The sequence below is a fragment of the Myxine glutinosa genome, chromosome 5 (assembly GCF_964187855.1).
Source record: "Myxine glutinosa chromosome 5, kmMyxGlut1.1, whole genome shotgun sequence".
NCBI lineage: Eukaryota > Metazoa > Chordata > Myxini > Myxiniformes > Myxinidae > Myxine > Myxine glutinosa.
The window spans coordinates 136,276,348-136,300,708 of record NC_136265.1 but is presented as its reverse complement, the minus strand read 5'-3'; the positions used below and the strand labels follow the sequence as shown (position 1 = coordinate 136,300,708).

At 45.5% G+C, this 24,361-nt stretch overlaps 2 protein-coding genes across 2 annotated transcripts in view; both read right to left on the bottom strand.

Moving 5' to 3' along the window:
• LOC144892380 (uncharacterized) overlaps window positions 1-24,361 on the bottom strand; it is a 547,127-nt gene that overhangs the window by 398,766 nt on the left and 124,000 nt on the right. The window lies entirely within an intron of this gene.
• The window catches only part of LOC137428384 (metabotropic glutamate receptor 1-like), a 236,838-nt gene that overhangs the window by 152,305 nt on the left and 60,172 nt on the right, over window positions 1-24,361 (bottom strand). The window contains 1 exon segment of the mRNA XM_078777101.1: window positions 7,173-7,422. Within this exon segment, the coding sequence (XP_078633227.1) occupies window positions 7,173-7,422 (250 nt within the window).

Here is a 24,361-nt window from a genome sequence, read left to right as displayed (position 1 = left end):
AGGGGGAGGGGAGGGGGAGGGTGGAAGGGGAGGGGGAGGGGGAAAGGAGGGGGAGGGGGAAAGGGAGGGGGAGGGGAAAGGAGGGGGAGGGGGAAAAGGGAGAGGGAGGGGGAAAAGGGAGGGGAGGGGGAGGGGAAAAGGAAGGGGGAGGGGGAAAGTGGAGGGGGGAGGGGAGAAGGGGAGGGGGGAGGGGGAGGGGAGAAGGGGAGAGGTAGGGTGGAGGGGTAGGGTGGAGGGGGAAGGGAAGGGGGGATGGAGGGGGGAGGGGAAGGGGGAGGGAAGGGGATGGCCAGTCAACAATGACGTTGCAGTTCTCATGGTCGGAGAGCAGCACAACAATCGGACATAGTCCTGCATATTCGCAACAGCACGAAGCAGCTTTTGAGACTCACCGATCCTGTGACGTCCTCCAGTACCGGCGTTGCCGGGCGGGGAAGGGAGACCCGTACATTCCCAACCCGTACATTCGCCCTCTCGACTCAAGCTCACTCGGACAAAAGCCTCGCACAAATTACACCGTGAAGGCCCAATGGTCATGTCTATGCCACAAATCACGGGCGCACTGAATTGAAAATATATAGAACGCTCATACTCCGTGAACAGTGATGCCGCCATGTCGCCATCTTGGTCAGCACGACTCGACCCAACTCGCTTCGCGAACTCGTTTTGTGCGGCAAGAAACTGCTCCAATCGGTTACGGAAGGGTTGTGGAAAGACGTTTCACAGCTGTTTCAAAGACATTTAATTCATATCGCACAAAATCGATACAAAACACGATCGCATAAAAGGTGAAGTGACGTGTGACGGGATGGAACATCACGTGATCGCTCTGAGCGAATCAGTCTGGCGGCGGGAATGGAACATCACGTGATCGCTCTGAGCGAATCAGCGAGCTGCTCTGGAACCGGCTGAGATTAGCGGGTACTTCGCTGAAATGCGCTGAGGTAAATATGAATAAAAAATATGGATCGTCAAATATTTTGAGTTCAGCCATGTTCGTCCCACGCTCAATGGCCATGTCTATGTCAAATATCAAGCACGTAAGCCTCTCCATTTAGGAGTCTATCGGTAACATTACACACACACACACACACACACACACAAACTGTGTTTTTTATATACTAGGGCATGCCGTACTATATCTATATCTAAAATTATATCCCCCCCCCCTCTATTTACATGAAATGGTTTGGTCCAAAGCGAACGGCTTGCGAGTACGGTGACAATCCCCCCCTCTATTACATGAAATGGTTTGGTCCAAAGCGAACGGCTTCTGAGTTTGGTAAAGAAATCGCCATAGCGTGCCCAAACGCGCAGGAAAGCGAAAGAATCGCAAATTTAAGGAAATGCCCGTACTTCCGTAAGGAAGAGAAAAGAAATGAAAAGGAAAAACATTCCAAACCGCGAGGGAAAACAACACGGCACGTCGACACAACAACGTGTCCTGTGATTGGCCGTACGTCGCTGCCAGTAGCTGCCCCCCAAAAAAGCTTTCACCGTCCGGCGACTGAATTTAAGGGGAAAAATAAAACGCTCTTCGCTTAAAACAACGCCCTTCGCTCTGACTGAATTGGGACAATGTTTTTATATTTTAATTGAATTACTATCCGTAATGGCGCACGCTCTCACGGAGCTCCGGAAGGTCGTATATCGCAGTTACGATGAATCGCAAATTAGTTTTTATTAGTTTTAAAACATAGTTTAACGCCACATAGACGCCAACATAGTTTGCAAACGTGAAATAATGAATACGCTCTCAAATGTGCCGTCCGAGGCAGAGTCTCTTCGCCACGTTCGGCACACGTGATAGCTCGCTGCTCTCTGATTGGTTGAATCGTTTTTTGGACATAGCTCGGTAACTGCTTGTCCGATTAATTTCAAACCTTGAAAAGGCACATCCTCGGGTCCCCAGCAATATACCTGGCAAGTTTCAAGTATATCGGACCGGTAGTTGTCGAGAAACAGCGGTCACAGACAAACATACATACAAACATACAAACATACAAACATACAAACATACAAACATACACACAGAGATTGCTGGAATTATAGATAGATATAGATTTATTTTCATTATTAATCATTTATTTATTTTCTTTCTCATCTGGGCAACATCTCATGCACCTTTTGAACTGGGAAGCTAATATTTGGACATTACATTGACGAAGTGATGTGGCTATGAGGATATTTTTGATTCATTGATTCATCATTTAATCGATTAATTATTTATTGATAAATCAATTCATTATTTAAAACTTATTTAATTAAATTTCTAAAAGATACATCTTTGGATGAAGCACTAGTGGTTTAGTTATGCTATTAGCCAATTGATTAAGAAAATATGATGTTACTCTTTTATTGATTTTAATTATACAATTAATCAATCAATTATTGTACACCTTTCCCTCCCAATGCAGTCTCTATGAGCTGCACTGCGGTATTGCCGGGCGCCGGACACGCCCCGGCAATGCCGCGCTGTAGGATATTTAATTATTTGGCATGGGGGCAGTGTACTTTGAATGTATCTGTACTTGTACACCGCTCCTTTCCTATGCCATCTCCAGGCGCCGCATAACGTCATTGCCGGGCACCGAAGGGGGCTCGGCAATGACGCACGCTGAAAGGGAGTGTTGAATGTATCTGTACTTGTTTGTTTTCTTGTTTGTTTTCTTGTTTGTCCGGGCGATATCTCAGCCATACTTTGAGCTAGGAAGCTGAAATTTCGGCACAATAGTGAGCAAGTGCTTTGACAAAAAAAGGTAATTTTTGTTTTTTGATTCATCAATTAATTGATGAGTTATTTACTTATTATCGATTAATTAAGTACTTATTTGTTTCCTTTCTCATCTGGGCAATATCCCAGGCACCTTTTCCGCTAGGAGGCTGATATTTGGACATGGCAGTGACCATGTGATGTGGCTATAAAGGCTATTTTTGATCAATTAATAAAGATTTATTAATCAATTAATTATTTAATTTTTTTTGATTAATGATTTATTTAATTAATTTTCAAAAAGCTTCAGCTTCGGATAATGCACTGGTTGTTTAGGTATGCTATTAGCCAATTGATTTAGAAATTATTTTACGATTATCATGAATTGCATAATTAAAATCAATAAATCAATCAATTGTTGTGCACCTCTCACACTCAATACAGTCTATATGAGCTGCACAGCGGTATTGCTGCACAGAGCTGCACCGCTGCATGGAGCTGCACAGCGGCATTATTGTTGTGGCGATTGGACCAAGGGTTGCCGAGAAAATGAATTTTGAAGGGGGGGGGGGGGGGTGGGGGGAAATCCTGAACAAGGTTCAGACATACATGGCGGTGGCCACCTTGGATTTTGACGTGGGTTGCACCCACACACCAAATTAGAATTCGGTCCTTCGCTTACGCATGCACGCACGGACGGACGGACGCACACACGGACGGAGGGGAAAACCAAAGTCCCCCTTTCGCTCCGCGGTGCGACGGGGGACAAAAATTGCGGCGAAAGACAAATAATAATAAACAAGTACAGATACATTCAAAGTACACCTCCCCGATGCCAAATAAATAAATATCCTCCAACGCGGCATTGCCGGGCGCCAATGGTTTCCCCCCTCCCCCCCCCTTTCAAAATTCATTTTCTCGGCAACCGTTGGTCCAATCGTCACAACATTTTCACCATAGCATGAGTCTTCTCATGTAGACGCTTGTATTGATAACAGTGATGTCATAGGTCACATGCCATCTTGAAAGTGCAGGTGCCATCTTGAAAAAAACCCGTCAAACTTTGGACCTCTATATCTCTGAAACCGCTCGATTGAAAAGATTGAAACATGGCTCATTGTAAATAACTCCACATGGGGAATAACATGTTAATGATGATCTATTAATTATGTAAGACTATTAATTATGTACTATCAGAATGTACCTTTCGACCCTTTCAACTGCTGACACCCCTTCGACCTTTGAAGAACTTTTAAGACCACCAAGACCCAAAAATACCGAGAAGACCCCGAGGACCCAAAATAACCAAATACCCTGAATACTCCAAAGACCCAAAAGAACCCAGGACCCAAAATACGTCGACGATTCCTAAAGACTACGAAGACCCAAAAGACCCCGAGGACTCGAACGACCCCGAGGACTCGAAAGACCCAAAATACTCCAAGAGCCCAAAGAACCCAAAAGAGCCAGAGGACCCAAAAGAGCCAGAGGACCCAAAAGAGCCAGAGGACTCAAAAAAGCCAGAGGACCCAAAAGAGCCAGAGAACACTGAAGACCCAAAAGACCCTGACTACCTGACTACACCAAAGTTGTGTAGGTACCCTAAATAACTTCAGACCCATCTCCAACCTACCCTTTCTGTCAAAAGTTTTGGAACGTGCTGTAGCCACTCAACTCAAACATCACCTCTCTGCCAATAACCTGTATGAAACATTCCAATCCGGATTCCGCTCCAACCACAGTACTGAAACTGCTCTCCTCAAAATCACCAACGACCTTCTCCTCTCCTCTGACGCTGGCAACCTCAACATTCTCATCCTCCTCGACCTCAGCGCCGCCTTTGACACCATCGATCACACCATCCTCCTCACCCGACTTGAAACCACCTTTAACATTACCGGCACTGCCCTCTCTTGGATCAAATCATACCTCTCTGACAGACGCCAGTTCATCTCCATCAATAACTGCAAATCCCCCACTGCTCCCCTCCCCCAAGGTGTCCCCCAAGGTTCAGTTCTTGGCCCCCTCCTCTTCATCCTGTACCTGTCCCCCCTTGGTCACCTAATCCGCCGTCATGGTCTCCAATTCCACTGCTTCGCCGATGACATCCAGCTTTTCATCTCCACCAAGTCCATCTCCACCGCCACCCACTCTACCCTGACAAACTGCATCACTGAAATAAAATCCTGGCTTCAAATCAACTTCCTCAAACTTAACTAAACTATGATAAATCTGAAATAATCATCATTGGCCCAAAAACGCTCACCAAATCCACCCATAACTTTGCCCTCAACATCGACGGTTTCCCAGTATCCACCTCCCCTCACATCCGGAATCTTGGCATCATCTTTGACCAAACCCTCTCCTTCGACAAATACACTAAACACATCACAAAGACAGCCTTCTTTCACCTGAAAAACATCGCCCGTCTCCGTCCATCCCTCTCCTCCACGGCTGCAGAAACCCTCATCCATGCCTTCATCACCTCCCGTCTGGACTACTGCAACAGCCTCCTCTATGGTTCACCCTCAATAATCACCAATAAACTCCAATACATTCAGAACTCCGCTGCCCGTCTACTCACCCATTCCCGGACCCGTGACCACATCACCCCCGTCCTTTACAAGCTTCACTGGCTCCCCATCCCCCAGAGAATCCAGTACAAAATCCTCCTCTTCACCTACAAAGCCCTCCATAACCTGGCTGACCTCCTCTCCAGACACACTCCCACCCGCAACCTCCGCTCTGCTGGTACCAACCTCCTGACCCCCCCCCCCCCCCCCATCCGGACCAAATTCAGATCCTGGGGGGACAGGGCCTTCTCCATCGCTGCTCCCACCCTCTGGAATTCACTACCTCACACCATCAGAGACTCCTCCTCACTAACCACATTCAAAACATCACTCAAGACCCACCTGTTCAACACTGCATTCAACATTTAACCCACAGCATTTAACCCCTGACTATCTCTTCTCCTTCTCCTTCCTTTTGCTTTGATTATAATTTACCTGTTGATTTTTGTCTTTTTGCACTTGTTTTTTGTACTCTGTCAAAGCGTCTTTGGGCTTCTTGAAAAGCGCTATATAAAATAAATGTATTATTATTATTATTATTATTATTATTAAAGACCCTGAGGACCCCTAAAGACCATGAAGACCCAAAATACCCTGAGGACTGAAAAGACCCAAAAGACCCCAAAGACCAAAAAAAAAAACGACAGAGGATCCAACGGACTCAAAAAATCCCGATGACCCAAAAGACCCAAAATACCACAACTACTCCAAAGCCCCATTGGACTCCAAAGGACCCCAATGACCCAAAAGACCCCAGGACTCAAAAGACTGAAAAGACCCCAAAGACACAAAATACACCGAGGACCCCTAAAGACGCCGAAGACATTGAGAACCCAAAATACAATGAATGAAAGAATGAATGATCGTTTTAAGGCCATTTTCCCCGCGAGAGTGGGGGTTAGCCTAGTGGGCCCCATGACAATCATGGATCCCTGTTTGAGGCAATGTTTTTATGGCCGGATGCCCTTCCTGACGCCAACTCTTAGTCGCCTCTTACAATGCGCAGGGATACGGTGTACCTATTCTAAATCGGGGTACACACCGGGACCATTCATCCCAGCAAGCTGGTACTCAATTTGCCGACCTCGGAAGGATGGCAGGCTTAGTCAACCCCCCTGGCGTTAATTCAGCGATCGACCAGGTTTCGAGCTCAGGATCCTAGGATCCCAAGCCTGTGCCCTAACCGCTAAGCCAACACCAGAATACAATGACAATGAGAACCCAAAACACAATGACTACTCGAAAGACACCGAGGACTTCAAAGCGCCCGAGGACTTAAAAGACGACGACTTCAAAGACCCAGAGGACTATGAAGACCCAAAAGACACCGAGGACCCCAGATGTATATTTTTAAATATTTGAAATCCAATGCTGAAGTCAGTTTTATAAAGAGGAGGTCATGTGTCACGCATGTCCGATGAAAGTGGGTCATATCAAAGCAGGGCAGATTGGATCCCAGTCATAACTGCCTGCAGTTATAAAGTGGCAAGGCGTAGGTGGCCTGTCTAGTTAAATTAAAATCTTTATGTCAGACCAAACGGAAAAGTTTATAAAATAGTAACAGGATAATTCTGTTAAATAATTCAAATGGATCACAAAGCGATGTAATTTGGATGGATCCCTAAGTTATGTAATTTGGGTGGACCATTGAATGAGATGGTCTAACCTAATAATAATTGATTTTTGACTCATGTCATTCAGATGGACCCCCATGACATCACCATGAACCCTAAAGGCATTCGAGGTTGCACATACATCATGTGATCCTTGGCGGGGAACTGCTCAAAGCACAAACCAACCAATGAGCTCTTCGCAGGACTTGAGAAAACAAATTGTTGACCTACAAAACGAGGAACAACATACGGTGCGGTTACAACAGTTCTCACCTTCCCACAAGCAGGAACTTTCCGGTGAGTTTTTGGCGGCGCATGGCCATGAGAAGGCGTCGCACGGTCATGCCCTCACAGTAGCACACGACCACGCGCGCGAGGGGCAGGTATGCCGCCAGGTTCCTGACAAGCTCGTCAAATCTCAATTCCTCGGCATTGCTGTAGATCTTGTCCGCGTACGCGATGCAGATGTTTTCCTCCGCTGCAAGTTCCCGGAAGACCTCCATCCCGCTTTCCCCATAATTCCCTGGGTTTGGAATAAGGGCAGTTCAGAATAGGTGGGTTTTGAATGATCGATGAAAAAGTACCTTTTAACTTCAAACGATGCATGATGCAATTTGAGACAATACTGTGGGAAAAATGAATGATTTGACCAGTCATTCAAATATGATTATAATTCGTATGTGTCCCAGTGGTGACGACGCTGGATTCTCACCTGCTGGTGGTTGCGATTAAGGATACGGATTCTAACTGAATTGAAAGGTAGAGAGTAAGCACGACTCAAGAGAATTACCAGGGCAATGTGGGATGAGCACGATGAAAAGTCAATCCTGCGCAATAAATAAAAATAAAAGATTACGATTTATTTCTTTGAGATATCAGGATGGCAAAGCAAAAGCTCCAAATCGTACAAGACTGACGTCATAATGGCAGAGCCGTGCAAGATCCTGAAAACGTTCAACCACCGGCTGGAAATTGCAAGCATGAAATTTGATGGACTTGTAATTTGGATGAACAGATTTGACATTTTCTTATCAAAATGTTCTTTCTTTTTATTTTGTCATCCAGTTTCCTCCTGCACCGAGTAAAATAAACCGTTGTACGTCGTATTTTCCGCACGTTCGGTGTCATACGTGTCACTATGTAGGACAATCTCCATTGTACTGTGGAATGCCACGTTTGACGTCGGCGACGCCTCCACAACGAGAAATGATCAAGTATTTGAACATGGAAAATTGATGGTTTGAAGAAGTTTATCTCATAAGTACGTACTTCTACAATACGTGGTTGTCCCACATTCACGTACTGTTTAATTCCATCATCAGTTTGACCATGGGTGACGTCATCACACACACGAACAATTTTAGGGCCGTTTCTCATTAATAACAAGGAATCATATTTCTCTCCGTTAACTTTTGAAACATTATAGGCAGCCCGATCGTGGATGACTAAATCCTCGAAATGAAATGTGTCATCACAATGCATATTTAAGCACGACTTAAGCACGAAAGTCTACACATAGTTATGTCTAGTTATGTTAACTTCCCAAAGCTTTGTATTGGAATCTTTCCCGTAAGGCATTCATGGTGCCTACAATCTCACTTTGAATGGATAAAACACTCCACAAGATGCCATTCAAAGGTTTCACCACCTTTCTATGCTTCCGTCCCCGAAGGTGGCCAGAGGCATTATGTTTTCAGGTTGTCCGTCCATCCGTACAGGCTAAACGTTGTTTTTCTCAACAATCACATGTCCGATTGAGACGAAACCTTCAGGGTAGGAACAACACCCATGCAGAATGTTTTTTATGATAATTGTGATGTCATAGGACACGTGGTATGGCAGCCATCTTGGATTAAACACAGATAATTAAAATATATATTTCTCAGAAAACGCTGAATGGAAAAATTTTAAACTGGGCACATTGTCAAGTACTCCCTCCCAATGGGCAACAAAAGCATGATAATGATGACATAATTAGTAAAGTGGTATACCAGCCAAAAATGTTTTAATCGAATTCCATATCCTAACTAGCACGCCACTCAGTAGAGCGCATACTCCCGCCGTGGGTTTAGTTGGAATAATACGTTTTGTTTAACATCCCCTCTCCCCAAAACAATAAATGAAAAAGAAAGTAAGCCCTAACTATCAGATAATTTATTTTGATATATCTCGGAATTAGAGTAGAAAAACATCATTTAAGAATAAAAGCTTTAATGCAGTAAAACAGAAAAAATATTTCCCAAAAAAATTCCTGGATCCGGAATAATATCCTGAGCTTCACCAAAAACGAATCAAATCTTCCTTATCCCAAGGGCAATCATCCCACCAACTTTCATCCAAATCCGTTCAGAACTTTTCCAGATATCTTGTTCACAAACACACGAACATACACACACACACGGACGGACACGATCGAATGCGTTACTCCCTGGCAGGAGTAATAAACCTGAAAATCGCAGAGCCAGAACCAGAATTATTTATTTGGTCTGGGAAGCCCCTGCGAGGTTTCTTCTTCTTCAGCCTCTCACAACCCTGGGTGAATATGCGATCTTTTTAAAAAAGTTGGAATTTTGCCAAATCTGTTTTATTCGTTTGTTAATATACCTCAGCCATTGACAAATCTGGAACTAAGTCTTTATAAGTTCATCAAATACTGACACCGCGAATGACATTCGCTGAGCTAAATGATGATATCTCTTCTGAGGTAAAATAAAATAAATAAAAAAACAGTTTTAAAGCATTATACGTATCAAACGATACATTTTATGAAACGGGGAACCTAATACACACTTTGGTGGTTTTAAAATGACAGAATATGTCTTTATTAGAAGAAAAAAAATGAACATTGAAGACAACGCTGCTAAAAAAAATATACACCGCTCTAACGCATAACCACGAGTTTAAACTACATTTACAACAAATATGAAAACTATTTTCACATCACAATGTTAAATATAGAATATATGGAAGATAATGTGAGCCCTATCTTCCAATGGTAAAAAAATCCTTCAAAAAATTCCTGGATCGGGAATAATATCCTGAGCTTCACCAAAAACTAATCAATTCTTCCTTATCCCAAGGGCAATCATCCCACCAACTTTCATCCAAATCCGTTCAGAACTTTTCCAGATATCTTGTTCACAAACACACGAACACACACACACACACATACAAACACACACACACACACACACACACACACACACACACACACGGACACGAGTGAATGCATTAGCGGGAGTAAAAATCTAAAATTGCACGCACATGATCTATGACCCATTTGTATTGAAATATTAAATTTATGACATCATAGGTCACATGGTTTGGCAGCCATATTACAGTTAACCGAAAACCTCAAAAAAACATCTCCCAAACCACCAAAGCGATCGACTCGAAACTTTTAATGTGTCATCGACTGGGCATGGTGATTAAAGGTTGGTCACAAAAACGTCATCGGTCAGACGGTGTGGCAGGCATATTGGATTGAAGGAAAATATTATATAATTATAATCTCGGAAACAGCTTACCCTATCGATGCGAAACTGCACGAATGGCATCCAACACCACTGCTGCACATAGTTTGAAAACGATGACATTGTAAGTCACGCGGTTAGGCAGCCATCTTGGATAGAAAAATGAACCTTAACCGATCAACACAAAACTCCACAAACATGATCGCCTACCCATACATATGCAGAGTGTACATGTTTGATGTCATAAGTCACGTGGATTGGCAGCCATATTGGCTTGAACGCCGATATTTAAAAACACCCCTTTAACAAAACCGCTTTAAGGATCGATGTGAAACCTGTCATGTCTGGTAAAAATGTGATACTTGAGAACAGCTGAAGGGATTTAAATCAAACTTGTTTATTTTTAGGACAGTCAACAAGGGCATCTACCTGTTATCACGGGCAGGGACTACGCAGAGGCATATCGGCGATGCAGTCACATTGCTCTAATTTTCTTCTATCTCCTCATTTTTACCTCCACCTAAGGTGGATGGAGGTTATGTTTCGTCCCTGTTTGTCTGTCTGTCATGTCTCAAAATGTTATAGACGGTGGTGGGCAGGATGGGTGTGGGACAAGGATGAATTCATTCATTTCTGGTGAAGATCCAGATCCAGATGCGAGAATTCTTAAATTATTTAAGTGATTCTTCACCATTGAGAGATGGCGCCAAAAACGATACAAAGCATGATATTTCAAAACGTTGTGGACGGATTCTGAAAAAAATGTTGGATGAGTTGTGTTGGTGACAAGAACAAGCTGATTAGACTTTGGCTCAAGTCCAGATGCAGATCCGGTCTATCAGTGGGAAACAAAACGTAAACTGTTCAGCCTGGCGGAAGTATGCTCTCATCCCGAGTGCTGTTCTAGTTAGTGAAGGTCATCAGTCTGTGACAACTGTGACACTGATGACCACAATAATGCATTAACATCATCATCTTGGCTCACCATTGCTCGGTTGACCGTTAGATAGGATTGGATGCTGTGCATGAGATTCTGAAAACGCTGCTTTGTGATTAATCATCCAGCATAGCCCACCCTCTCATTAGCATTTATATGGGAGGGAAATCGAGTTTCACTCCTGAGGAAAGTCAACGGATGCACGTCCCACGTGTTGTTGATTGAAACGTCAAGGGAATTTTTTTTTTATTTGTTCGATTGCAAGAGGTTGAAGATCTCATTATGAATCATTCCTATACTCCCGACCACAGATCTTTACTTACTAAAAAAATTAATAAATAAAAAAATGTATATATATATATATATGTGTATACAAAAACAACAACAACATGCATTTTAAGGCCATTTTCCCTGCCAGAGCGGGGGTTAGCCTTGCGGTCCCCATGACAATCTTCTCCATTTTTCCCTATTTTCTGCATCTCTCCTTGTTAACCCCCTTGCCCGCATTTCTTCTTCTACCATCTTTAGCCAAGTCTTTCTCGGTCTTCCCCGTCCTCTACTTCCTTCGACATTCATTTCCATCACTCTTCTCAACCAGTCATTTTCATCCTTCCTCAACACATGACCAAACCATCTCAACCTGTTCCTCTTCACAGCATCAATCACAGGCTCTATTCCCATCATCTTTCGCAATTCATCATTTGTCTTCCTCTCTCTCAACGATATTCCGCACATCCACTGAACCATTCGCATTTGCACCCTTTCCAGCCTTTGTTGCTGCTCTACGTTCATTACCCATGTCTCGCTCCCATAAATCATAACACTTCTCACACATGCAGCATACACCTTTCCCTTCAGCTTCAACGACACTCCCCTCCTCATCAGCATGCCACTCAGTTCCCGAAACTTCTTCCATGCACATCTCACTCGAGCAACCGTTGCCGAGTCTGATCCACCTTCTCCATTCAGCATGTCTCCGAGGTAGCAAAATGTTTTCACACCTTCCAGCTTCACGCCGTCTCCAAGATCCAACTCAACATTTCCTCCATCTGCAGCTCCCTCTGTGCACACCTTACATTTGAATGTAGCTGCCACACTGGTTAATGACCCTCTCAGACCACTACATTTTTGATGAACCCACTCAGCGCACATTGTACATTGAATGGAGTTCACTCCGACACAATTCATGCACACAGCACATGGCCACTTCCCAGTTATTTCCACCTCACCACATGCTTTACCACTCGCCATCACCTTCGTCTTTCCAATATTCACCTTCAGACCTTTTATCTCCATACATTCCTTCCACTTGTTCATCTTTTCCTTCAGTCCATCCATACTTTCCGCAATCAACACCAGATCATCTGCATACAACAACTCCCACGGTGTTACGGATTCGTAACTTCCGTTGTTGTGGTTTTCACCCACTTGACATATTTCTGATATTATGTACTATTATTATTCTCAAAACGGTTATTATTCATGAACAGTTATCTAAAGTTAAAAAGGCTAACTTTAAATGATACCGGAAACAGAACCGGAAGACGACGGCAGAGAAGAGAGGAGAGGGCGGAGCGAGAGGGTCATAGAAGAAGCTGGTTGCTTTGCGGTCTGCAACGAACGTTGTCGGCCAAGAGTCACGTACTTTGGGTTTCCTGGGAAAAAGGAATTCCTGCGATAAAGTTGTTATTGCTGTGACGGATCATCCTGCGTGTCAGGTTTGGCGTTAGATTCCGAAGAATCATCGCTGGGTCGTGACGACTCGAGAACCAGGAGCCGTCGGCCATTTTGACTCGTGCGCTTCGTGTGTCGAGCAGACTTTCCTTGCTTCGTCAACCGTTTCCACCGCTTTCAGTCATATCTGTGGTGTGTGCACCGAGGCTTTTGACGATTACTTTACGGCTCGCCGACCGTGAACAGTGAAAGTTCATACCTGGAGGGTGCCGTTGGATTTCCCAGTCGCCGTGAGTGCGCCTTTGTGCCGCTTTAACCACGTGACCATTTTCTCCGCTTTGGGCCGCGTGCGCCTTTGTGCCGTTTTGGGCGGCGTGTCTGTGCCTGCCCTCTGAACGAGATTCTGGTTTCGATTCGACATCGTTCCGTTGATCACTGGAGGGGACCAACTCTGAGCTCGAAGACGGGAATATAGAGACACTGGGGAAGGTTATTTTCCACTCACTTGGAGCACAGTGAGTTACCTCATGCATGTTAGCGGATGGTACCATCATAGGAGATATTGATTGTACTCTTGATTTCTATTATTGTTGTACTGTTATTTTTGTGTGATTTTTAATACAATATTTGTTTGTATTATTGGTGGTTGTATTATTTGCAATTGGTGTGGTTTCACCATTGATTTTTGACACAGGATAACATATTTTTCTGCCGTGGCTCCTCTCGGGGTTCGGAGGTATACCGAGACCAGGAAGTCGGGGAGGAACACGTAACAACGGTAAACCCTCCTTTACGTTCTGAGCCAGCACCTCCATCACAGCTACAAATAGTAGTGGACTTAGTACCGACCCCTGATGCACTCCCACCTTCACCTCAAACGCACCACTGTTCCCGTCCTTCATCTTTACAGCTGTGCGTGCTCTTTTGTACATTGCCATCACTACTCTGATCAACCATTCCTCCACTCCTAACTTCCTCAATGCATGCTTCCACGGCACGTATGCAGGCGAAGGCAGGCAGGAGGAAATCGACCGTCTGTGGCCCGGCGCGGGTCGTCCTCTCGAGCACGCGATTAATACAGTGCAGAGCGCAGGGCACGGGGAAAGTTCGTGTACAATAGGCAATTCAATTCGCTCGTTCTGCAGCTCCACTCGCGTTATCAAGCTCAACCCAACTCACTCTCACGGAGAACTGTAACTCGTCTCACAGGGAACTGACATGCACATGACTCTGACCGACCACAACTGACCTCTTCTCGCCGGGAACTCTGCCGCTGTTCTTTCTCTCGTGCGTTCTGCTTAATGGGCTCAGGGCAGGACCTTATATGGCACCTCCCCGATCTTACCCAAATGCTCCTGCCTCCGTGGTAAGCCACTCCCCTCGAGCCCTGATTGGCGGTTCGCGCTTACCGGCCACTCCCTCCTGCAGTGCCTTCCTTCGGCCTCGCCGGACTTGTTGAAGGCCTACCACGTGGCATACTAGCGCCAAAAGACCGCCCTACTCACGGGCCTGCTCAACGTAAAGCTAACACAGGAAAGGACTACCTTACATTGACTAAGAAATAACTGAACTGTCGCGATACTTCATGTTGTGGTGTGTCTACCTACGAGGGGGGGTTATCCTTTATTCCAAAACCACAACAATATATATATATATATATATATACAGTCACGTGAAAAAGTAAGTACACCCCATGTAAAGTTTTGAGTTTTTCAACATATTTCAACATACAGCTATTTGATCTTCATTTCAACAATATTGAGAGATGAAGGTGATATAATATAACATATATCATGAAACATTTACATTTTATAGTCCATTGTATAATTTAAATAACCATAAATGCAAATTTTGCATGTGGAAAAAGTAAGTACACCCTTGGCTCTAATAGGTGGTTTTGCCCCCTTTGGCAGAAACAACCTCAAGTAGGCGTTTCTTATAACTGTCTGCCAGTCTCTGACATCGACTGGGAGAAATTTTTGCCCACTCCTCCATGCAGAATTCTTTCAGCTGTGCGATGTTTGAGGGGTTTCTTGCATGCACAGCTCGTTTCAAATCCCCCCACAACATCTCGATGGGATTTAGATCCGGGCTTTGACTTGGCCATTCCAGAACCCTCCATTTCTTTCTTTTCAGCCATTCCTTGGTGGATTTACTGGTATGTTTAGGGTCATTGTCATGTTGCAAGGTCCACCTTCGGTTGAGCTTCAACTTTCCGACAGATGGCCTCACATTATCCTCAAGCACCCTCTGGTACAATGAAGAATTCATAGTGGATTCTAAGATGGTGAGCTGCCCAGGCCCTGATGCAGCAAAGCTTCCCCAAACCATAATATTTCCACCACCATGCTTTGCAGTTGGAATCAGGTTCTTGTGGTCAAATGCTGTCTTTGGTTTTCACCAAACATGTTTTCTGGTACTGTGGCCAAATAGCTCTACCTTTGACTCATCTGTCCAGAGCACATTGTTCCAGAAGTGCTGGTCGTTGCCTAGGTGTTCATTGGCAAACTTTAGTCTTGCCCTGATGTTCTTTCTGGACAGCAAAGGTTTCCTCCTGGCACACCTCCCATGTAGATCAAATTTGTGCAGCCTCTTTCTAATGGTAGACTCGTGCACTTTGACATCGACAGTGGCAAGAGTTACCTGTAGGTCCCGTGATGACATTCTGGGGTTCTTAGAGACTTCTTTCAGCATCTTGCGGTCTGCTCTCGGGCTGAACTTGCTGGGGCGGCCTAGCCTGAACAAGTTGGCAGTTGTTTGGAATGTTCTCCACTTGTAGATGATCTTCCGGACAGTCGAATGATTGATTTCAGATTGTTTGGAGATCTTTTTAAATCCCTTCTCAGACTCGTAGGCATCTATAACCTTCTTTCTGAAGGCCTCAGAGAGCTCTTTTGATCTAGGCATGGTGACGCCGCACACTTCAACAACAAAGAGCAAACCAAACTAAATGTCTGAGGTTTAAATAAGACAGGTTCCTCCAAGATCCTCTCTAACGATGTTCTAATCATTTGCACATGAGCTGGTGCACCTGATTCTAATCTTAGGTATTTGAAGTAGTGATAAATGTAGGGGTGTACTTACTTTTTCCACATGCAAAATTTGCATTTATGTTTATTTAAATTATACAATGGACTACAAAATGTAAATGTTTCATGATATTTGTTGTATTATATCACCTTTATCTGTCAATATTGTTGAAATGAAGATCAAATGATCTTGAAATGTATGTTGAAAAAGTCAAAACCTTAGATGGGGTGTACTTACTTTTTCACGTACTATATATATATACGAGTATATATATATATATATATATATATCTATATATATATATATATATCTATATATATCTATATATATATATATCTATATATATATCTATATATATATCTATATATATATATATCTATATATATATATATCTATATATATATATATCTATATATATATATATATATATATATATATATATATATATATATATATATATATATATATTTATATATCTATATATATATCTATATATCTATATATATATCTATATATATATATATATATATATATATATCTATATATATATCTATATATCTATATATATATCTATATATATATCTATATATATATATATATATATATATATATATATATATATATATATATATATATATATATATATACAGTGGAACCTTGACTTACGAGTTTAATTCGTTCTGTGACCGAGCTCGTAACTCAAATTGCTCGTTTCTCAAATCAAATTTCCCCATTAAAATGCATTGAAATGCTATTAATCCGTTCCAGCCCGCCAAAAACCACACCAATTTTTTTTTAAATATACAGTATATATAAAAATATCTCGTGCTTTATATTTCACCTGTATGCAGCATACAAGTTGGCAGGATGGCCTGGACTGGAGGTACGCACACTTGACTCTAAAGTCTAAACTGTCCAGCCTGGGTTTGAATCCCGACCCAGCTATAACCTGTCATGGGTGAATCACAGGCAGGGTGATTCATCAATGTGTGTACCGCTAAACTGGGCGCCCCGTTTGCGTCCCATTAGTTGTTGGATGTTAAGGATCTCACCGTGTTTTCCACAAAGAGAAGGCGAGCTATCGCCGGCACTCTGAACAAGTTGTGGCCTGGCATGCTCTTCTCCTCTGCCGTTATATACGTCCTCCTCGGCATCTTTTTCCAGAAGAGCCCTGTCTCGTCACAGTTGAAGATTTGCTGGGGGATGTATCGTTCGGCTTCTATCAGTTCGGCAAAAGTTATAATAAAATCTTCAGCTGCCTTCACATCCGCCTCACCAAGTCGACAACACGCACACCTCGCTCATGTTTTTCGACGATTGCGTGTTTTATATCCAAGCACATCATCCTCTTCTTCTTCTCAGTACCGTGTTTTCCACAAAGAGAAGGCGAGCTATCGCCGGCACTCTGAACAAGTTGACGGCAGAGATACTGTACTTGCACGGCAAGATAACCACGTGACCAGAACCCACCTGGTGGCGTAAACTCAAAATAACCAACATGCGAAAACAAAAATGCAGCGCTATACGACAGAGATACTGTACTTGCACGGCAAGATAACCACGTGACCAGAACCCACCTGGTGGCGTAAACTCAAAATAACCAACATGCGAAAACAAAAATGCAGCGCTATACGACAGAGATACTGTACTTGCACGGTAAGATAACCACGTGACCGGGTGGCGAAAGCTCGTAACTCAGATCTCGGCTCGCATCTCAAAGCAATAAACCGCCCGAGCGACGGCTCGTATCTCGAAAAACTCGTAAGTTGGGGCACTCGTAAGTCAAGGTTCCACTGTATATATATATATATATATATATATATATATATATATATATATATATATATATATATATATATATATATATATATATATATATATATATATATATATATATATCTATATATATCTATATATATATATATATATATATATATATATATATATATATATATATATATATATATATATATATATTGTTACGCAACCGTGATTAACACCACAGTTACGGATGGCCGATTGCGAGACTTTACACTCCCGAGGCGAAAACTCAATGGCGGATTCAAACTCAACACAAAGTTAAACGCGCGGAAGGGCAGACACAGCAAGCTCCGCAGCCCTATCTATTAAAATGAAACACCCAGGAAAACTGCGTTCAGATATATACAGAAAGTAATATAAGGATTTATTATTTATAAGTAAAGACAGTGAAAAAGCCCGCGCCGGTAATACTAATAACTCGAATAAGCCTAAATTGGGATCCCACACACAACAGATATCAAACACGATACGAGGGAGGTGAATACGAAAATAACACGTCTTTTAGTTTTATGCAAAGTGTATTCGCGGGTACGGCCTTATCTCGTCCTTGTCGTCTTGGTGACCGCCGTCCAACACCCGGCTCCTTTCGTCCCGCGGCACGCCTCACTCCAAGTTCCACGGCCCCGCGGCCCTCTCCGTCCGCCTCCAAGCGCCACCAGGCCTCGTCGGTTCAACGGCCCACCCACACCACGAGCTCCTTTGCTCCAACGGTCCAACGCAGGGCTGCACAAAGCAAACGAACTCCACTTGACTCGACTCGACTCTCTTCGGGAGTGCTGGCAGCCAAGTCCAACTGTTCAGTGCCAACTGCCAACTCCAACGAACTCTCCCTAAAAATGGCGTCCGACCGTCCAATTTATCTCTCGCCGTTTGCGTCACATTCGCGCACTCCTCAGCCAATCATAGCCTCCCAACTCGCCGGCTCGCCCAGGTCACGCCCTCTGCGGCATCGCTCCACGCTCCCATCCCCGACCCCGCGGTCCTTGTCTTATAACACGTGCCAGGCGAGGTTTGTAGGCCTTGGAGGTGTAAACGGTGGCGGCCAATTGTGGCGGTGTTTTTGGCCTGGTTTCCTGTCCATTTGTTCCGAAGTCATTGTCAGGGAAAGGAATTATTTAATGTTGCGCTAAGGACCTAACTAATGTTTATGTGGTTTGCAGTGCCATAATGGACAAAGGTTTGACTACTAGGTGAGACTCACAGGGGCGTTACCTTTAATCCCTCACTATTTAACACTCGAACCTCCAGGTAGATCCACAATCATACATCTTCCCCCGACAAACGCCTAAACATCAAGAACTTATTACATGTAGAGTCCCTGTCACGACAGCCGAATACCTACCTATTCAGATCTACCTAGCTCTAGATGTTGCTCTACCAAATTCATAACACAGCCCCCCCCCCTGGAACCGTAGCTCCTGCAAGGTTCACCGCAGGCGCTACCATTCCAGCCTTAACACTTACTGTCACACACTTAATTAACCTATGAAATAAATCAGGAAGGGCTGTGGGAAGTGAGTCGGACTACCTACCTACACTTCCTTAACATGCTGAACCCCTTAACCATCATGCAAGTATGTACATTTTCTTCGTTGTTCCTGTGGAGGGAGGAAACAAACAACACACAACACTAACTTAACCACAAAACTTAACCATCTTTCCAAAACTCAAAACTCTAACCTTTGTACATACCCCGGTCTACAGACCGCGTCCCCCGGTGGATGCCACAAGACACAACCTTACCTGCGGGGCCATCCCCAATGCATCCCCCTAAATTTCCACGGGCCCTGTCCAGATGTTACAGGTGAGTGACACGGCTCGGTGGATTTCGCCCACATTCATGCAACACAGACCCCTTAACCACTCATTTTCATTCCATAGGTCATCAAGGCATTTCAAAAATCAACAAAGCACTTATTTCAATACACCCCCTGCAGGACCATGGCATTGATGTCATTCACGTGTGTGTGCATTCCTCAACTAGGCAGCGGGGAGGTACCGCACAAAAAGATGGTGGGGGCGCATCAGGCTGTGGTGCCCGCAGTCCCAAAAACAAGTCAACCGACTTACAAGTTCATTGCCCCCCCCCCTTTTTACCTCTTGGCCCCGTGACAGCCCAACAGCCCCTTTCCGCCGTTACCTCGCCGGTGAGGGTCTCCACACACACCAGGCTCCTTTGCCTCCTGCTTTCGCGCAGCAACACGGGTCACCGGGGGACTTCCTCACCCCGCGGCGCCCAACCAGACCCTCCACCGACGAGCTCCAATTTCCAGTTACCACCGGCTGCCAGGGGTAATTGCCGCAGAGGGGGGCCCGCAGGCATCGCTCCTTAGAGCTTGCTCTGTACCTGCGGACACACACACCTTCCCCACCCACAAGACCCCAAAACACACTTCCTCCCCCGCTGCCATTCAATTCTCCACACAACTCAGCACAATTCTTGGTGTAAAAGGTGTTACAAGGCTTGCCATGGCCTGCCACATGTGAAATCCCCCAGTTCACATTTAAACCATCACACATTTCCAAAAGCACAAGTATCGCCCCTCATTATCTCCAATAATCATCACTCACTCTCCAGGTTCCACTCTCACGACCACATCAAAACACCTAACCACAATACAAAAACATACGCCACCCACAAGACACTGTGGCTCCCATTCCATCCCCTCACCGGCCATGTCATCACTCTCACCCGCCTCCCAACTCCAATTTACATGTCCCCAATTTCCAAAGCAAGTCCTGAAGCCTGGGACAGTACTCCTCAAAACACTCACCTCAAGTGCAGGTAGTTGCAGGTTGGTCAGGTTCAAGAGTGTCATCCACCACACCTAATTTCCCCCTCACCCTTCCAATCCACTCCGGAGCCTCCCGACCCATGTAGGAGCTCAATCTATCCCCGTGAACTATCTGTGCCAATTTGTCCGCAATTCACTACTTCCACCAAAGGAGGGCGCTTCTCCACACACTTGCCAGCCGAGCATGGCCCCGTATGCTCGGCTCGTTCTAGTTTCCCGCACACTCTACCGCTATTGGCCCAGGCGGAGGTGGTGGTCCTCTGTCTGGCACCTGTGGACCTACTGGGGGCCCCCTCCTTTCTGGACTGCGAAGCCTGTCAGGAGGTGGGGGCCCATATGGTTGCCGACAATTCCTCTGACTGTGCCCTCTTCTCCCACATCTAAAACAAGTCCCCAAGAACGGACCCCTCTGGTAGCCAGGCGGAGCCCCCCTTTCTCCCGGCCCAGCCCGATAAAAATCAGGCCGTCCCGATGGCCAACCTGGACCACCCTGTCGTGACTCGCTCCCTGCAAATTGTCCCCCCATCAAATTTGTCAGCTGGCGGCTGATTCCCCTTAACATTCGCCCGATGTCATCCTCTGGCTTTTCCTGATCCCGCACCTCGGCCTGCCGTACCGTCACAGGTGCCCTCTCCGATGCGCGGTTCGACCTTCTCAAAAAGGTCAGTCTCGCCGCGCATTCCGCTGCCCGGTGCACCGTGGGTGGGTCCTGTAACTCCACCAACGTCCGGACCTCAGGATCAGGGAGAGCCGCCATAAATTTTTCTATCGCCAGCTTGTCCCACGCTTGTGCTGGTAGGTCCCTGTATGCTATCCTCACAGATTGGTATATATCCTGGGCCAGCTCCTGCAACATCTCATTAGGCTTTTGCCTGCGATGCAGCAGCTGTGCCCTGACCAGGTCGCACCTTGCGCCTGTCCCGTACCTGTTATTCAAGGCCTCACAAATGGCCTTGCTGGTCAATATTCCCTCTGGGACTACGTTTAACACGTCGGCGGCTGACCCCCGCAGTGTCGCCACCAGATTCCCCATGCGCTCCCGCTCTCCCCAACCATTGAGCTGAGACACGCACTCAAATTGTGTCAGGAAAGCCTCGAGGCTCCCTGATCCGTCAAAATGTACGAGGGGGATTGTTTTTCCAGAGACTCTATTCCCCGATTCCTCTCTGTCCAAATCCAGTCCGGGGCCAAAACACCCCCCCAACTGGGTATTCCGTTTCGGAGCCTCTGGTGTCCAAATGTGGCTCGTGGTGAGGGTCTCCTGGGTCACCTTAATCTGGTCCTGAAGATGTTTAACCGACCTACTCACCTCTTCCTTCAGGCTCTCTTGAACCCGGCCAACCTCCTTCTTGATGGTATTGTCCCAGATCTCCAGTCGCTCCTGCATAAAATCACTCACCCTTTCATTATCCATTAGTGGCCCCCACAGGCCTTTCTCAATTAACCCTTGCTCCTGCTCTTTTATGCGGGTTTCCAACCCCCTCACCTCCTAGGCCAATTTGCCCCCCTGTCGGTTGAGCAGTCCCCATTCCTCACTCTGCTGTAGCATTCTGGCATCCACCCGGCCCCGATAGCCTTCCAGGTCCCCATTTGCTTTATCAATTCGACCCTCCAACGCTTCCCCCCTTCGGACAGCCTGGGTCACGCCCTCCTCTATTTTTGACATTAATTCTGTCCGTATCGATTCACTTGCCACCCCTATGGCTTTTTCCATCTCCCCCCCTCTAGTTTCTACTTTATCCTCCAATTCCTCAATTTTGCTGTCCATCCCTTTGATCTGTTCTTTCAAACCCTCCTTTAATCTACCCATTTGCCCCTCCATGTTTTTTGTTTGGGCATTAATTTTGTTCTCCAATTGCTCGTTCTGAGCATTCATTTCCCCTTTCAATCCATTAATTTGGTCACTCATGTCCTTCAGTCCTTCCCTCCATTCCTTCCCCTGCGACTCCATTTTATTTTCCATCCCTTCAATTTTATTTTCCAACCCACTTTTCATTTCTCCCATATCATTACTCATTTTATTTTCCAGCCCATCAATTTTATCATTTATTCCCCGAATTTCTGCAAGGTTTCGCTCACCCTGTGCGTTCATGTCTCCCATCTGCTTTCCCAATCGCTCACTGTTCTTTTCCATCCCTTCAATTTTGTCATTCAATTCCCGACTGGCTCGCTCACTCTGAGCATCCATTAATTCCTTTAAAAATTTCATTAAAGCCTGGTCGTCTCTAGGGGCCGTCCCACTTGTTCCCGACTCCCCGGTAGGGGAGGGGCATAAGTTGGTGCTCGGGACGAGGGAGGTTCCAAGGCTCACCTCTGCATCAAATTCCCCTATTTCCGGCTCACTCCCAACGCTGACGGAGGCCTCGCTACGCACCTCCATTTCGTCGACCTCCGACATCCGCTTTTCGGAAGGTCGTTCCCCGCGCGCGTATTTATTTCAATTCCAAAAACACAAGTTAAATTTGACGAAGACGCGATATCGCGCTCCGTATGCCCAATTGATTACTAAATTTCTCCGCCTCGCCTATAAAAATTTTGCGTTCGAACGTCGGGCGCAATGTACGCCCGACCGTGTCGATGTCTCGCCGCGGACAAAAAAATTTGTCCGACGGGTTCGAATCCTACACACCTGACACCACTTGTTACGCAACCGTGATTAACACCACAGTTACGGATGGCCGATTGCGAGACTTTACACTCCCGAGGCGAAAACTCAATGGCGGATTCAAACTCAACACAAAGTTAAACGCGCGGAAGGGCAGACACAGCAAGCTCCGCAGCCCTATCTATTAAAATGAAACACCCAGGAAAACTGCGTTCAGATATATACAGAAAGTAATATAAGGATTTATTATTTATAAGTAAAGACAGTGAAAAAGCCCGCGCCGGTAATACTAATAACTCGAATAAGCCTAAATTGGGATCCCACACACAACAGATATCAAACACGATACGAGGGAGGTGAATACGAAAATAACACGTCTTTTAGTTTTATGCAAAGTGTATTCGCGGGTACGGCCTTATCTCGTCCTTGTCGTCTTGGTGACCGCCGTCCAACACCCGGCTCCTTTCGTCCCGCGGCACGCCTCACTCCAAGTTCCACGGCCCCGCGGCCCTCTCCGTCCGCCTCCAAGCGCCACCAGGCCTCGTCGGTTCAACGGCCCACCCACACCACGAGCTCCTTTGCTCCAACGGTCCAACGCAGGGCTGCACAAAGCAAACGAACTCCACTTGACTCGACTCGACTCTCTTCGGGAGTGCTGGCAGCCAAGTCCAACTGTTCAGTGCCAACTGCCAACTCCAACGAACTCTCCCTAAAAATGGCGTCCGACCGTCCAATTTATCTCTCGCCGTTTGCGTCACATTCGCGCACTCCTCAGCCAATCATAGCCTCCCAACTCGCCGGCTCGCCCAGGTCACGCCCTCTGCGGCATCGCTCCACGCTCCCATCCCCGACCCCACGGTCCTTGTCTTATAACACGTGCCAGGCGAGGTTTGTAGGCCTTGGAGGTGTAAACGGTGGCGGCCAATTGTGGCGGTGTTTTTGGCCTGGTTTCCTGTCCATTTGTTCCGATGTCATTGTCAGGGAAAGGAATTATTTAATGTTGCGCTAAGGACCTAACTAATGTTTATGTGGTTTGCAGTGCCATAATGGACAAAGGTTTGACTACGAGGTGAGACTCACAGGGGCGTTACCTTTAATCCCTCACTATTTAACACTCGAACCTCCAG